The following is a 17,237-nucleotide window of genomic DNA, read 5'->3' on the forward strand; positions in this document are numbered from 1 at the left end:
ATGCTGTATCCTTCACAGGAGGCTCCTGACACAGATGACAAATAGTCATTAGTAAATTCCCCTTGGGTATACCAAGGGGCAATAAAAAAGAATCACAGTAAGAACCTATGAACATAATATATACAACAGAAGGGGAAATTGGGCAGGAGAAATTCCACTACAACCACCACAGAATCCACACAAACTTTACTTCAGACATTTTATTGAGATGACATTATTGTAATATCGCAAAGTAGTAGTTACTTTGAACAACGAAAAGTGCAGAATGAATAATAAACTCTGAATAATGAAGTCTGTTCGTTATAATGAAAAAAGCAATATCAATTTGCAATTTAATTAAATGTGATACTATATGAGCTTTAGATTTTCGAACTAGAAACACATTTTTCTATTCTAAAATGTGTGTCTATTACCTTGTTTATGACACATGCAAACAAGAGAGTAAACTAACTGAAGTTTTCATAATGCATCCTTTGTTTGAGTGGGGTTTAGGTGAGGTTAGGAAAGCTAAAGCCCAACTGGAATTAAATCTTGCAAGGGATGTCAAAGACAAGAAGAAGGGCTTCTATAAATACACAGACATCAAAAGGAAAATCAGGGAAAACGTGGGCCCATTGCTCAATGAGATGCTCTGGTTACACAGGACATGGAACAGGCTGAGGTACTGAATGCCTTCTTTGCCTCAGCCTTTACTAGCAAGACAGGTCTTCAGGAATCCTGGGTGCCAGAGACCTGGGGAAAATCTGGAGCAAGGAAGTGCAAAATCCTGCACCTGGGGACAAACAAGCCCATGCACCAACATATGCTGGTGGCCACCCAGCTGGAAAGCAGGACCAGAGGCAATGGCCACAAACCAAAAAACAGGAGGTGCTGCCTGAACATCAGGAAACACTTTGTTACTGTGAGGGTGATCCAGCACTGGCACAGGTTGCCCAGGGAGGCTGTGGAGTCTCCATCCTTCAGGATACTCAAAAGCCATCTGAACATGGTCTTGGGCACCTGGCTTTTGGTGGCCCTGCTTGAGCAGAGGGGTTGGGCCAGATAACTTCCAGAGGTCCCTCTCAACGTCAACCATTCTGTGATTCTGTTTCTTATTGCATGGCCCCATTATTTACATTAATTGGCCCATAACTCTGTTCATGCAGAAGAGCTTGAGGCATCAGGGCCTGCACAGTCAAGAAGAGAAACAAGAATAATGCTGGTACTGACTGTATTTAGATGTGTAAGGTAAATACCGCCCCCCCCTTCCTTAGGCTGCTATAATGATAGCTTAATTACAATAAAATACATCTTTAAATCACCATTACCGGTTTGTTGTAGAGACCCAAGTCCTCTGGACTGCCCTTTGTTAGTTAAGCCAGACAACTTTTCAGTCCTGTACAGAAAGTTAGAAATTCACCCATTTAAGAACAAACAAGAACTTGAAAGGCAACAATACAGAGTATTTTTCAAATTATAAAATTCTTGTCATGTCTTCAGTATATTCTGGTAACAGCTATTTGGCTTTTTAAAAATACTACTTTGCTTCCGTATTTTTGACTACATCAATCGTAAGTTGCATTTAATTTAAAAAGGTAAGGCAGAAGAATAACATAGGTTCAATTACTGCAATTTGTGTAGCGCAGATTTTCTTTTCTTAAGTTCTGAAATTCCTTTCCCTGCTATTTTAAAATTCTTTGTTAAAATTATGTATCCGTATTAGTCTGTATGTTACAGCAAGCTTCAGCAAGTTGCTTCTCCCTTTTACTTAGTATGGTATACTCAATCAAAGGACAAGAAAGGGAGCTCAAAGGTTAAAGGTTGTTTACCTCTTTAATTCACAAAGGATCAACCATATATATTATTTCTCACATATACACATACATGTCCCTGTATCTTATAACTATCTAAGTTTGTATAGGGTGTACTCTGTCAAATTTTCAGTGTCAGAGAATCCAAAAACTTCTCAGACAAGTTACTATGATATTTCCCTATGCTTACTTTTGGAAAGCTTTCCCTAGTGTCTAACTAAATTATTCTTGCCAAAACTTAAACAAAAGTCTTCTTTTTTAGAGCCGTCATGAGATGTAAAAAGGAATGGCATAATCCAACACTTTGTACATATTTGAAGACGTGTATCTATGCTACAATTTCTTTTTCAGAAAATGTAAGAGAATCTTATTTCTTCCAAACTTTTCTCACAGGTCATCTTTTCTACACTTCTCATTACCTTACTGATCTCCCCTGGTTTCTGCCTCACTATTTTGTACCTTTATTTTACTGCAATGCCCCAAACTGAACACAGTAGTCCAGCTGAGCCATTACTGATGTGGAGTCAATTGGAAGGATTAATTTACATGGTTTGCGGGCTATAATCAAACAATACTATTTCTCTTTGACTCTTCCACAACGGCATGAGTCGTCTGACTTACTTTTATTTATGATTCACTATGTCCTTGTAGATCCTTCTCTTAAGGACTTGTGCTTAACCATACTCTGCTGTTCTCCATGCTTCGTTTTTGTAGTTGATTGTTCTTAAGTAGTAAGTGTTGCTTACTGAATAACACCCCTCTTCTCCCTTGACCACTACTCCAGTTTCTCAAGGCTGCTTTGGATATAATCCTGTCTTCCAGTACACTTGTCCCTCCTAACTTTGTTTCCTGCAAATTTAAAACCGGTATTTTGTGTTCCACATCTCTCTACTCCTGCCATGAATGAAAATATTGAATGGAACTGAACCCACAGAAAGCATGTGAACAATAAATGGCACAATCAGACATAAGATCCCATTTTCTCTTCTTCATTATTAGATGAGAATTAGAAATGGATTATTCTTTGTGGCTTCTTATTTCCATCACGGCTAAGCATTCTGTAGATATTCCGCAAGTCATACAATCTTAAATCACTGGGCTGTCTTGTTTTTACTGTGTGAATCCTTGCAATCTGCTCCCTTAGTGTCTGCCTTGTGTTCATTCCCATACTCTAGAACACATAATTGGCAAAAATATGCATGCTTTATAGATGACTTGCATGTTATATACCATAAAATTGAAAAGTTACTAATAAATATGAAATATATAAAATACTAAAATGACATCACAATTACCCAGGAATAGGCTTTCTTTGAGAGATTCTACTAGGAGGTTGTGGGGGCAGTGGTGGTGGGGTTGGCTTAGTTTGTGGAGGAGGTGGTTGCTGTTTAGATTGCTGGTTCAAAGCTTCAATAATGCTGGCTGTCTTTGCCACTGGAGGCGGTGGTGCTAGAGAAAGCACATCTATGGAAGAAAGTTAGACAGTGAAATTAATTAAATTTCTATTTACCATTTTGTTTCTTGGGTTCTCATCCACAGGTTTTCCCATTACAGGATTTACCCCCATCCAAGAAAAATGCTTTACTAATGTACTCAATAACTTGAACAGAAAGCAATCCTCCCATCGGAAGGAGACCTCTTTGGAAAGAGGTCTACCTTTTGTTTCACCTAGTCAAGGTCAGAGAGCTCACAGGTACTTCAATTCATTCAAGCATTAAAGTACAAGCAAAGAAAATTCTTACCAAAGTCAGTCATATTCTTGAAAATAGTAGCTCAGAATGTATGTAATAAAGTGCTAATATTGTTTGCTCAATCAAGGCCTTCAGTCTGTGTTTTACGGAAAAGTAACTGAGTGAATAATATCTGAGAAATTTTATTTAGAGGAACATCTTTTCTTAAAATCCTGTTACGATTAACATCTAACTTCACATTAGGTTTAGCAATTAATTAAAATTTCTACTGAATTCTTGAAACCACCACAACAGCAGCTGGCAATGCATTAAAACATCTTTTCGCATTCCTGCGGTTCACAAGAATCAAGCACAATGCGGAGACATAGCCCCAGACCTACGTGTAACACTCATCTTTACAACTAGTGAGAAATGCAGCATTGAAACTATATATACAAAGTGAAGAGCTCTTTAGCTCTAGTAATAGCTAGTATTTCCTGTTGGCCCTGCACTACACTATAGAGTCCTCACTGGAACATCAGAGAAGACAGCTCGTACAAAGTTACTGGATGGGAACGATAGGCCAAAGCTACAGTCACCAAAAGAGGAAGTATGAGTTGTGGAAATGGAAAAATAAGCCAACTATGATTAGATACAGCAGAAGGGAAAACAGGGGAAAGTGGAAACATACTTGTAGATGTTACACGCAATGGCGGCACAGGGGGATGAATAGCTGGTGGATCTGATGAAGACCTCTGCCTGCTTATACTTTCCACTCCTAAAGAATTTGTCTTCCACATTGCATTAGATGAAGAAATTGTCTGAATACCACTGCCAAGAACTGAAGGCTGAACTAAAAAGAGAGGAAAATACTGTATTATTATTATTGCTTACCCTAAGCACAAAGTGTTAATATTCACACCCGTGCTTTTAAAAATGGTGCAGCTAGACCACTATATTCAGCAATAGGAACCACTGCCATCCTGCTGGAATGCCAGAGCAGAAATCAAGAGTCTGGTGTAAAAAAATTACACAGAAGTTTCTGGGTGAAGTCTTACTAACACTTTACCTAAGTAAAATTTGTCTCCAGTCATTACTTTAAAATATGTCAATGCTTGAAAAAGCAGAAATTTCTCAACAAGATGACAGAAGGCACGTCTTGCTACCTTCTTTAATCCCTGACTGATAGCTGTAATCTTCTCAGGTACTGCATGAAAAGGACCTCACTCTTGAGTGACCATTAGCAGACATTGCTGACTCAAAGTGAAACATCAGGTTTGACTTGGAATTGACATAAAACTGTAATTCTGAATTTCACCCAAGTAAAAAGCTATAATAACTACTCATGAAACAGTTACAAAGTATGACTTCTTCGGGGCCTCCTAAATGACTCCATTCTTACGCTGATGAGCTGCCTGCCCATTTCATAAAAACACACTACAGATTTTCTTCATAATGCCAATATTTAGCACATATCATGCCGCTTCTCTCTACTCAGCACATGAGCATCATATTAAGAAAAGATGAAACAGAGTAAGGTATGAATAAATACTAGGTTGCAGGGAAAAGCATAAAAGGCTCAGAAGACTTGGAGAACAGCCTAAAGCTAAGAGGATAAAAGAGTAACAATACACCATAAGCATAACATCAACAACATCAGCAATCAACAAGAAGCTAAGATTGATGATACTATTATAGCTTTTAACTAAGAATATAAAATAATAGGCTAATACATTGCTAGAGTAAAGAATATGAGCTAATAATCTAAGCCAGGCAGCATGCTTTCTTGGCATGAGTTGCACTGTACTGGTGCCAAGAAGTCTGGGGTTGGGAATGAAATTAAAATGACACTCTTTGAAAAGTGTCATTTAATGAAGGGCAAAGAGTGGGTAAAATAGTACGGTTGGCCATGATTAAAATAATATCAAAGGGTAAAACAGTCTTTTTAACTATCCAATTGTATTACTAATTTAGAGATAGAATCTAACAGCTGAACAGACTATGCAAGCTCCTTGGTGATTTTTCCTGTTTGGTGAGGGAAACATTCTTTTCCATCAAGTAACAAAAGTGTCTAGATATTAAGCTTCGACTTCATGCAAAAATGTTAGACGAAAGGAATCCCACCTTGGTTAAGTTTTATATGCTGCTAAACTGCCCCCAGTCCCATGCTACTGTTCTCAGTTTTTCCACCCCCAAAAGAACATTTTAATCCGACTTTTATGCTGTAGCCATTCCTGTGAGAGCAATAACTGACTTTTCATATTACACGGATGTTCAATTTGCCATCTTGGACACAATCACTGGTGTACGGCATCTTGCATTCTGACCTCTGCACAGTGCTCCCAAAGGCAGAAGCCACTCACGTATGCCTAGAACATTCCCCACTCATATCTCCTCTTACGGAGTCTGAATGACAGCACCATAGAAGACCACACGTTTACATAGTCATTTTTCTTGAATTGAACTTTACATAAATTTAGCATCAATGAAAGCTGCTGGATTAACAAAGGTATTAGAACAATGAAACACACCGAACATGTACGGTACAAAGAGGACCTATACAGATTTCTCTACACTTCTTTAATATGATCCAAAGAGATTATATGTGAAGGTAAGAATGAAGTTCACAGCATCAGCTTTAATGGTAGATTTTGCAAGCACACAACCCTTCTGAACCAGGATGATACATGTACATTTTACACTGCTGATCAGGGTATAACCAGTAATTGGCAGTTACAATTTCAGTCAGCTACCAGTTCTCTAAAATGACCCATCATGACACTTACACTTTTATTTAAACAACCTTGAAGCATATATTTATTAAGAGAAGACTTTGCAAGATTAAAACCTCTCAAGTTCTGCATACACTCTCCATTTGCCCAGGTCTTAAAACAATTTTCCACAGCAGCCAAATGCTATTGAAATGGTACATTTAAATTGAACTCTGACAATGACATCTTCAAGAAACAGAAGTATGAGAAGATGGAATATAACAACAACAACAAAAAAATTGCTGAACTAAATTGACTGCAGCCCTCCTTTTAATAAATTGTTTAGATCTATTGAGGTTACCTGGGCATTGTCTTCCCAAACACTACTGTGTACTTTCTTGCAGGTATACTGAAAATCAAAATCAGAACAGGTTGTGCAGATTCACTTCAAGTATATAAAATGAAGTCATCAATAAACTGTTCCAATACTTACCTGTGCAAAGTAACTGTAAAAGAAAACCTAAAAATGTACCAATAATAAAAAAATACATTATGATCCCATTCTTCTAACGTACAATGATATTTTCCGGTGTTAGTACCTTTGCCAATATTCCTTGGAGGTAGAGGAGGTGCACTACTTGTAACAGGTACTGCAGGCTGAATGGGAGGTGGACTGCCACTGAGTATTGCTCCATATGTTTCGTTCTGTAATATACTCGGCATAAATCCTCTTTGCTTATCCTTAGCAATGTTCGCTGCATCTCTTGCCAAGGATGCTACATTAGGCTGAAGTTGGTTTGATCCAAGTTGATAGAAGCTGACAGGCCTGTCCTCTCTCCGATTGGGACTGGGTTGCTTAAACACAGTAACAGAAGTACTCACTCATACCACATTAGTTGTACTCATTTTGTTGATTAGTTCATAGACAGTTATTAGTTTCTAGAAAGAAAAAATGGCTTCTAAAATGCATTTTTGTTGCTTTTAATACGTAATTATTGTTGTCAAATGATAATTAAAATAGCTGGAGTTATAAATTCATGTGGTTAGTATAGGAATGGGTTGTAACAATCCACAGCGCAGAGAGCATAAATGTGCCTTTAGAAATAGTGTTAGATAAACATGTCACTGACGTACTGTCTGTATGAAATTAAAATACGCATTTATAGTAATAGCATTTAGGCAGAATAAAGATTTATTCTAACAGTATCACAAATAAGCAATTGATTTTCCTCTGAATATATTCAATGCTTACTCTGGATTGATCATGTAGGGCTTTTAGACATGTTACAGCACAGCATTATAGTTCAAAGATTTATGAGAATGATGTACGTGACAGCCAAACGCATTAATCCCTACCTTTACTTTGCCTCAGCAGCCTCACTCCTCACTGGCTGACACTCTCCATTCCCTGACCTCTCCACTGTCCTGGTTCTGGTATTTGTTTCAGCCCACACTTGCTTCTGCTTTCTAAACCAGCAGAAAGTTCTTTTTTATTTTGTTGATTTAGCATTTCACTGGTTTACCAAACTGGAAGAGCTCAATACAGGGACAAATGTCTGCCAGAATGGAGGCAAAAAATGAGGTAGAACCAGGCAGCCAGAGTGTAGAACAGCAGCATAAACCAGTTGGACTGTCTTAGCCTTCTTTTAGGTTAGACTCTTTTTTTATATGAAAACTTCTGGACTAAAAGAACTTCAATTTCAGACATGACTTTCTCTGATGAAGATTACAAAATCTATTCAATTGCTTTATGAGAAAGAGAGACAAGCCCAATAGCTTGACATCTATAAACAGAACTCTGATGTGATCCTAAGCAACAGCAGTATTCACCAGTGCATTCAATGTAGTCATAGACACTAGTCTGTGATTAATAGTCCTTAATCTCCTTTCTAAAGTCCCTGTAGTATAAGCCTATTAAGAGCGGGCAGTGAAGTAGCAGTTTCATTACTTTAGCCTCATTGCTAAGTAGCAGATAACTGCCTATATGAGATGGAGCTCAGGGACTAGACAAAAACAGAACACTCAACTGAAGAAGGCAACTGGCAACAAAGAAAGAAGTGAAGGAAAAAACAGATCAAAAACACAAATTTAAAGTGTCCCAGAAAGGGACTTGCTAGGTATCTAGCTGTAAATTACCCAAAACGTTTTACAGAGATTTCATTTTTTCCAGCTAAAACATAACAGAAAGTTTCAAGCTGCTTTATCAAAAGTCATTACCGCTGTTATTATCTGAATGGTGATACAATATACAGGAATACATAAATACCGGGATATAATATGAAAGCTCACCCAGAAGAACTGAGTTTAGCAGCTCACGGATTCCAGATTCTTGCACAGATACCAAAATTCTCAAGAAAAATCTTAAGAAAAGTCTCAGAAGGTAGCAATTGTGCTTTGAAAGTGATGGCTCGTGACATGTTTTTTGTTCGTTGTTGCTAACTAGTCCAAGTCAAGCACCAGACGTAATAGCTACCTTGGACTAAAGAGACAGGACATGGGGAGAAGAATCCTATGCAGACAAAATCTTGCAAAAACGGTATTCTGCAACAGAGGAAACTTACTGATGTCAAAATTAGTCTCCAAAAGATTAAGCCAATTCAATGGTCTGATGACCTAGCATTTTTAAAGATATTCTGTGAAGGCAAAGAAAATGAACCTATGGCTGTCAGGGTTTAATATTTCTGAAAACAAAGAAAAACCCAACACACAAGATCTGGTTTTATGTTATTAATTAGAGTATTAGTAATTCATGCTCTAGCTGAGATGGAGGATTTGCAAGAGAAGTATTAAAATGCTAAAACTTGTAGAAACAAAAAAGTCAAATTTCATCATCCAGAAGAGAAAGGGGTTTTTGTTAGCTACTTTCAAGAGGAAAAAAAAGGTTGTGCTAAAATCTGAAGGTTAACTAATATAAAGCCTATTGTGTATTCCTTGCACTTTGTAAAGGAAGCAGAAAAGACATAAGCAATTATAACACTGCACACGCAACAAGGAAAATGTGTTCAATACTTCTCTGGAATACTTCAAATTATGAAAGTTTCAGAATGTCATTAGTCTTTAGGAGCCTATATGTCATTTCAAATTACTTGGCCCCTAGAAATACAAGCCAATTTTAAGTGTTGTTCAGGTATCAAAACATGGTAGTTTGTTCCCTGCCTGTATGTTTAGGTGCTTAAATACTTTTTGAAGTTGGTCCCTAAATTGGGAAATTAAATTTTGAAAATGCAATTAAGTTCCTATGCTACTGGAATACTTTGTAATACTTGTAATATGACAATCCGTGGAGATATTCAAAAGCCATCTGGACATGGTCCTGAGCAACTGGCTCTAGGTGACCCTGCTTTAGCAGCGGGTTGGACCAGATGACCTTCAGAGGTCCCTCCCAATCCCAACCATTCTGTGATTCTGGATGCAATAGCACCACAACACCACCAGAAATTTCAGGTATGAAAAGGGAGAAGACCAAAAATATTTTTACATGAAGATTCAGAATCAAGACCCTACCCTGCTATTAATGGACATAACTTATTTAATGCACTAGTTTAGTTTCACTAAAGACAAGCCAATGCATAAACTGTTTCAAAATTAAAGCCATCGACTGGAGCTCTTTCACAAACATGAGGAGATACTATAAGGTGCCTCTCTTTATAAAGGCAATTTTCCTAGCTCATGTTAGTTCTGCTTCACGGTCAGCAGATCTAAATATTCCTGATGTACTGAAACAAACTACTGACTCCATTAAAAAAGAGATACATCTGGCTAATCACAGTTTGATCAGCACCACAGTCATACGTTTCATACCTTATATTAAAGAGGAAAAAGAAGACAAACTATAATTTAAGGAAATAAAATTTAAGCTGCTACATTTTGCTACAGAACTTAATTTCACAGTGCCTTCATACCTATAGTAAAAAGTAGCGTTACTGAAATCATTATGAACACCATGCTTACACATATATGTGTACAGAAAAATAATAAATGTATTGATACAAACCTGCAGCTTTTCATCCACATCATCATCACTTTCGTCTAGATCTTCATGGAGTAACCGCCATTCATATTCTACATGAACATGAGAATTAAATCTTCCGGACAGTGCTTGAGTAAGCTAAAGAAAAAAAGATGACTGTTGACACCTATGCTATGTGCAGTACTTACTTTAAAACAACGTATTTAAAAACTCAACAAAACAACATACAGAAGGAACCTTGGTTTCTAAGTACAAATATTACTTTTATTTTAAAAACAGATGTCAGTAATCTGGAAAGTTACTGCACTGGGGTAAGTTTAAAGAATTCATCTCTGTGACCAAATACAACACAAATAAATCAAAAGCAACTAGGCTTTTCATTAACCACAGTAGGTCCATTCTCCATTTTCTGACAACCACCACATCCTATTTGCTTTGATCTAGAAATTGCAAGTCAAAGAAATTAACTGCAATGGCATATTTTTTTCAGACTCACTTAGCAAGAAGCCTTGACCCCACTAATCCATTTCTCTTGCTTACTAAAAGTAGTGATGGTAGCCAACTTCTCATAGAATCACAGAATGGTTTGGGTTGGAATGGACCTTTAAAGACCATCTAGTCCACCACCCCCACCCCCTCCTCCCCTGCCATAGGCATGGACATCTTCCACTAGATCAGGTTGCTCAAAGTCCCATCCAACCTGACATTGGACACTTCCAATGATGGGGCATCCACAACTTCTCTGGGCAACAAGAAAATGGCTGTCATCCATGGCCTTCACCCATAATAAGTACTTCAGTGATTAGATTTCAATGAGATGTCAGATACTCAGAATCACAGAATCACTTAGGTTGGAAAGGACCTTTAAGATCATCGAGTCCAACCGTAAACCTAACACTGACAAGTCCACCACTAAACCATGTCCCTAAGCACCACATCTACACATCTTTTAAATACCTCCAGGGGTGGTGACTCAACCACTTCCCTGGGCAGCCTGTTCCAGTGCTTGACAACCCTTTCGGTGAAGAAATTTTTCCTAATATCCAACCTAAACCTCCCCTGGTGCCACTTGAGGCCGTTTCCTCTCATCCTATTGCTTGTTACTTGGGAGAAGAGACCGACCCCCACCTCGCTACAACCTCCTTCCATGTAGTTGTAGAGAGTGATAGGGTCTCCCCTCAGCCTCCTCTTCTCTATGCTAAACAACCCCAGTTCCCTCAGCCGCTCCTCATCAGACTTGTGCTCTAGACCCTTCATCAGCTTCGTTGCCCTTCTCTGGACACGCTCCAGCACCTCAATGTCTGTCTTGTAGTGAGGGGCCCAAAACTGAACACAGTACTCGAGGTGCAGCCTCACCAGTGCTGAGTACAGGGGGATGATCACTTCCCTAGTCCTGCTGGCCACACTATTTCTGATACAAGCCAGGATGTCCTTGGCCTTCTTGGCCACCTGGGCACACTGCCGGCTCATATTCAGCTGGCTGTTGACCAATACATCGTCCTTTTCCACCAGGCAGCTTTCCAGCCACTCTTCCCCAAGCCTGTAGCCTTGCATGGGGTTGTTGTGACCCAGGTGCAGGACCTGGCACATGTCCTTGTTGAACCTCATACAGTTATCCTCAGCCCATCGATCCAGCCTGTCCAGATCCCTCTGTAGAGCCTTCCTACCCCCAAGCAGATCAACACTCCCGCCCAACTTGGTGTTGTCTGCAAACTTACTGTGGGGATCTTACTTGTGGATCTGGGACTATTAGTTCAAACAGAATCATACCCTGGCCCCAAGAAGTTTAGCATTTCCAAAGCATCTAAAAAGAAATATAATTTTCTTCTTAAAAGCATATAAGTTGATATAAGCATATAACTATTTCTAAGTGTACAACTATTCCATCTGGAATATATTCATTGATATATTCAACTGTAAACTGTTAAATATTCAGACATGATTCTGCTTGTAAATGCACAAAGACACAGAAAGATGCAACACTTACCAACTCTTCACAGTGAGTATGTTTTAAACGTTTAGCTATATCAAGTGGCGTCTCTCCTGATTCATTAGCTGTATTACAGCAAGAAAAGAAAGTTATGATGATAGGTGTCACTATTAGCATGTCCATTACTAAAGTTAAAGACAAATCTGTAGCTACATAGTGAAGTACTAGACCAACACACTCTAAAATTAATCTCTTTCCTTCGTATGTAGGTCCAACTCATACCAATCCTCTGAACATGACAAGCAGTAGCAACTCAACATGCCATATATATGGAATCGTAGGCATGAAATGGCAGTATATAACTAGGCAACAAGGTATCAGTTAAAAATCTTTGTACTTACTTATCTAAATTTGTGTAAAAAACAAGTGTAATGTATAAGTCAATTTTAAACTTGAAATAAACTGTGAATATTGGGGGTTTTTAATGATGAAGTTTATATTCACAGAATTATGATAAACAGTTGAAGAGAAAACGCACTTATTCCACCTTCACTGTTTCTTATCTGAAGCAGTGACAAATATGAAATTGAAGTACACATTACCCTTTTACCTATTTCAATAGAAGCCTTTCCTCTCAGCAGCAGTTTGAGGCACTCAACGTTGTCCGTTAGACAGCAGTAATGCAGGGCTGTGCTACCTTTACATGTTTGCTTATCTAGATTGCCACTATTGGAGTATAAGAAAGAAGAAAACTGATTTAGTTTCCTACCCTGTATTAATAAACCTTATTACAAGATTTTCAAAGAATAAAATTACATTTGCAATACTAGAATTAGTTTTAGTACTTGTATTCATTTAGTATTAGTATTACTTGAAATAAAAGCAGCATCAATAATATTTTAATAGTTTTCCATACACTTACCTGTTCTGCACTAAAAAGTCAACTATATGAAGGGATGTTCGATCAACTGACCTAACAGCAAGGTGAAGTGCTGTTTCGTCTTGCTCCTAAGAATAAAACAAAAGAACACATTTGTTTCTTCTGATCTACAGAGAAGCAGAAGTTTTAGTGAGACATACATTAGATCAAATAAAACATTTAATTTCAAAATATTTAGACTTGCTACCATGAAAATATTTCTTGTGAAGACTTTTACTGCTTCCCTTTCTTTCCTTTAAAGTAAACAAATGGGTTGAAAACTAATAGATTATTGGATGGTTTAATGTTTTAATACATTTAAAATATGATAGTATTTGGAAAAAATTTAGATTAAACTATTTAATATATTTTGTTATTGTTAAATTACATCATTAAAAGGACAAGTGTTCAAAACTGTTTCAAATCTTATTTTCAAATAAGAAAAAAATAGTCCTTTTTAATTCATGAAAACATATTGCACTTATAACAATTTGTCTAATAAAATTTACAACACTTACATGGCCATTGGCCAGTGGAATTTTTTCTGTGAGATCCACACCGTCAGCATATACTTGGACTAATCCAAGAATGTCTCTTGATTTGACTGCTTCACAAAGAGCGTGCAATTTAGCTGCATTGTCAGCATGCTTCTTCCTTGCATATTTTCTCTCAATATACTTGGCAGTAATATAATCTTTTCTTGCATTCCTGAAATTGAATATAAGTTATTTCTATAACTTTTAGCAGAAGATACACGTTAGGATTTCCATAAATACATGCAAGTAATTTGAAATAAAATCTGAGAAAGACTATTTCTCATTCATTATGATAATTTTTGTTTTTAAATACGCACATAAGCCATGCAGTCTCGTATTTCCAGTATGAAATGTAGCTACAGAAGATGAATCAAATATCCAGTACAAAGACAGACTGTGAATTTTCCCTTCTGAACTCTGGCGTGAAGTTGAGATCAAGATTACCGAGCTCTATGTACGAAAGATACATCAAAGCTTCATAATGCTGGTTTGCTAACAGCAGCCTTGCAGGTTTGTGTTTACCTGACTTGTACTCCTACATATGCTGGAAAGGGATGGAAGGCATGGGATACAAAAATCTGTCTTATACCTCTGCACAGACTATCCAGGCCTTGGATCTGTATTCACAGCAGTTAGTATGTTTTGTAAAGCAACTCTTCACCACAACTGTAACAGGGAGGATGTAATGGATTTTTTAGTTTCGCCTCTAAACTGAGGCGAAAACGTAGTACACTTGAATCAGCACATGAGTTATCACTTTTGCTGTTGATACCCAGCTAACAAATGGCTACTCCTCTTCCCATCACAGCAAGACAGGAAGTTGCATACCTCCCAAAGGCATAACTCCTTAACAGCTCTTGGGATGTACACAACATTGCACAGAAGACATTTAACAAAGCCATACTTCATCATCTAGATACTATATAATGAGCAAAAAGAAAAAAATCCAAATAATAATAAACTGAATCAATGGATAGCTCTTGTTCCTAAAGCATATGACAGTATTCCTTCATAGTTTTACAAAAGTGTCTGTCTTCAGGTTCTCATTTCATTAAAAAAGCCCCAAATTCAATATGTAGATGTATCAAACTAAATGATTTTTTTAAAATATCAATTTTTAGAAGTCTTCTTATACTATTGATTTAGCATTCAGTAAAATTAATATTAATATTCTATATTATTACTGATAGTGGTAGTCAAAAATTATTTAAACTGCACGGTTTAACATTGGTTCTGTCAGAATGGTGAAAGTCCAGATAATGTAAAATCAGCTTCATCCAAAGCCAATTCTTCTGGGTTTGTTTCTGCATCATTTACTAGGTCTTTTACGATGGAGTAGTATCCAGCCAAGTAGGCAGCTGTCCTTGCTATGTCTCTGCCATCACTGTTCAGTGGTTTTGAGGAATTCAACTATATGTTCTGTCTTTATTCCATATAGTTACAGACTTAAGTCCTAGGTGTAGTTTCTAAACACTAGGTGTTCAGTATCCTTCAGGCAAAATGTACACCTTACTTCAGTTTCTATTTTGTGTTTAAATAGCGCAAAAATAATAGCTTTTTTTTTAATCCCTACCCTTGTGTGTCTTTAAAATTCCCAACAAGTCATGTTTAATTTGTTTCTGTCCCCCAAATCATGATTCAGAGAGTTGGTAAAATAATCCTTATTAGGGAAGGTATGATCAGATAAAGTTCAATAAAACACACGCAAAGCATCAGAAAAAAGGTTTACTCCTTGGCTATAAGGCTATATATAAAGACATATATCTTCCATGGCCTGCTGGTGCAAACCATAATGGCACAACCCATTAGCAATATTAAATTAAATGCCTGCCTTTTTCAGAAGTAGTGGCTCTTTACTTACATATCGCTGCTTGGATTAGGTTTGACCATCTCATCAACTGGCAGACAGAATTCCATAATCTCATTAAACCCAGCATTCCCAATATTCTTTGCAAGCTGTTAAAAAAAAAAAAAAAAATCCACAGCTCACTTAAGAAACATGTTCGGTTATTGGCCATGCACATACTAGTGGGAGGACAAGGGAAAATGGGGCTTGGGACTTTTTAGTTCTGATTCTTAGTTCTGCTACTATGTCAGTGATTGGGAACAAAGTAGGTACCTTTTTGGATGTCAGTTTTCAGCTAGGATTTAATACACAAACAAGTAACTGCAGAATAGTCCATTAAGACACCAGCTCATACAATAAATGCAAAATACTTCGTGCTGGGTAAGAACACACATATGAAGTGTCACAGAGCAGCTGATATATGGTAACTTCTCTGTGTAGCAAAGCTGAATACATTTTTTTTCCTTTGAGGATTAAAGTTCTCCTCTAAAATAATGCTAAATAATTAATGGAATAAGTACTTGTGAAGTCCTTCAATTTTTAATCCGAGAGGCACATTTATATGTCAAACAGCTGTGCTCCTTTAAAAAGCAACCAACGGTAAAAAGGTTTGGAAATACAAAAAATATGAAGCCTCTACTAATTTGAATTCTAAGATCAGGCAAAGTTTACAGTAAGACACTATGTTCCAGGAGCTTCCCTGTAACTTGAAGAATTAAGCTTTCTTAAATTATGTTTATCCAGAGGCAACTTTCAAGATTGGAACAACATTATCGTTAAAGTGACAAAAATATACTTGTGTTGGAAGTCTTTTGTAGTGCTATTTTTAAGTTAATAAAAGCAGTTTCATTACCAGAAGTTCAGATGTTCCCAGCACATCTAATGTAAGTGATTGCATTCTGGAATAGTGAACACCAAGTTCTCTATGGATTCCTGAGCATTCAATGCAAGTTAGAATTCCCAAATTTGTTGAAAGCCACGTAGGATCTGAAACAGAAAGTACCCACAGAATTAAAATTTGTTCAGGTAATTATTTTATTCTAGAAAATGTAGTATACAGAAATGAAATTCTGTAAAGTAAGATTCCTGTATGTGAATTATCAGTTTTTTTAATTTATATCTTTACATTTTCTGTATTGAGAAACACAAATCAATGGTTTTTTTAATGGTGAAAGAAGTGAAGATGCAAAATTTTTTTATAATTTTTAAATTTTTTTTAAAGGACATTGCTGTCCAAGTGAGCTGCTCAAACAGTCCAGTTTGTCATTCTCCACACGGCTTTCAGGAACTGCATTTTTCTACCACCAATGCAATGGTGTCACATTCTCAGCTGGGGGTATAGGTGCAGTTCAGACTGAAATAACAATGCCTACAGGGTTGGGGTTTTTTTGTATTTCAAGTATAGGCTTTAGACTAAGTAAAGCAGCAGTGATTCTGAAGTATACATACAGCACTGCACTACAATGGACTCTCACTCAACTATTTCAAAGATACTAAGGCTCATCCCTCTCCTTTTGTTACTCTTGCTTGTCTTTTCTCCTGGTATTTTGCATTCTTGCTGTAACATTCCCTCATCTTCCAGACAAATAATTAATTTCTGAAGATTTAGACAGCTTAGAAATTCATTTATTTGATAAAGGTTTGGTAGTAGCTGTTTACAATCTTCTCCTTTAAAGACAACAGGATTGACTCTTCCCATAGTTTTATACAGTATCTATTGCTGGAAGTTACTATTGATTTATAAAGTGCATACAGCTTCAGAACTGATTTTTTCAGCTACAGTTTCAGATCAAAAAAATCTTAAGTCCTGCAGTGCCTCTGTAACATAAAAGAACACAGGAAACAGCACTATTTAAAAAATAATT

The 17,237-nt window shown here is 37.1% G+C and overlaps 1 protein-coding gene across 4 annotated transcripts in view; it reads right to left on the reverse strand.

Annotated features, from left to right (window-relative positions):
* The window catches only part of ASAP2 (ArfGAP with SH3 domain, ankyrin repeat and PH domain 2), a 92,803-nt gene that overhangs the window by 8,031 nt on the left and 67,535 nt on the right, over positions 1–17,237 (reverse strand). For 3 of the 4 annotated variants that reach the window (XM_052809431.1, XM_052809429.1, XM_052809432.1), the window contains exons 15-25: positions 16,226–16,359; positions 15,388–15,482; positions 13,509–13,698; positions 12,994–13,079; positions 12,682–12,797; positions 12,129–12,196; positions 10,166–10,279; positions 6,771–7,026; positions 4,152–4,313; positions 3,086–3,254; positions 1,308–1,375 (exon numbers count right to left, since the gene is read on the reverse strand). In XM_052809431.1, coding sequence (XP_052665391.1) covers positions 1,308–1,375; positions 3,086–3,254; positions 4,152–4,313; positions 6,771–7,026; positions 10,166–10,279; positions 12,129–12,196; positions 12,682–12,797; positions 12,994–13,079; positions 13,509–13,698; positions 15,388–15,482; positions 16,226–16,359 — 1,458 coding nt within the window. The remainder of the gene's footprint in view (positions 1–1,307; positions 1,376–3,085; positions 3,255–4,151; positions 4,314–6,770; positions 7,027–10,165; positions 10,280–12,128; positions 12,197–12,681; positions 12,798–12,993; positions 13,080–13,508; positions 13,699–15,387; positions 15,483–16,225; positions 16,360–17,237) is intronic. The other variant, XM_052809433.1, reaches the window with a different exon arrangement.

Source organism: Harpia harpyja, chromosome 15 (assembly GCF_026419915.1).
Source record: "Harpia harpyja isolate bHarHar1 chromosome 15, bHarHar1 primary haplotype, whole genome shotgun sequence".
Classification (NCBI taxonomy): domain Eukaryota; kingdom Metazoa; phylum Chordata; class Aves; order Accipitriformes; family Accipitridae; genus Harpia; species Harpia harpyja.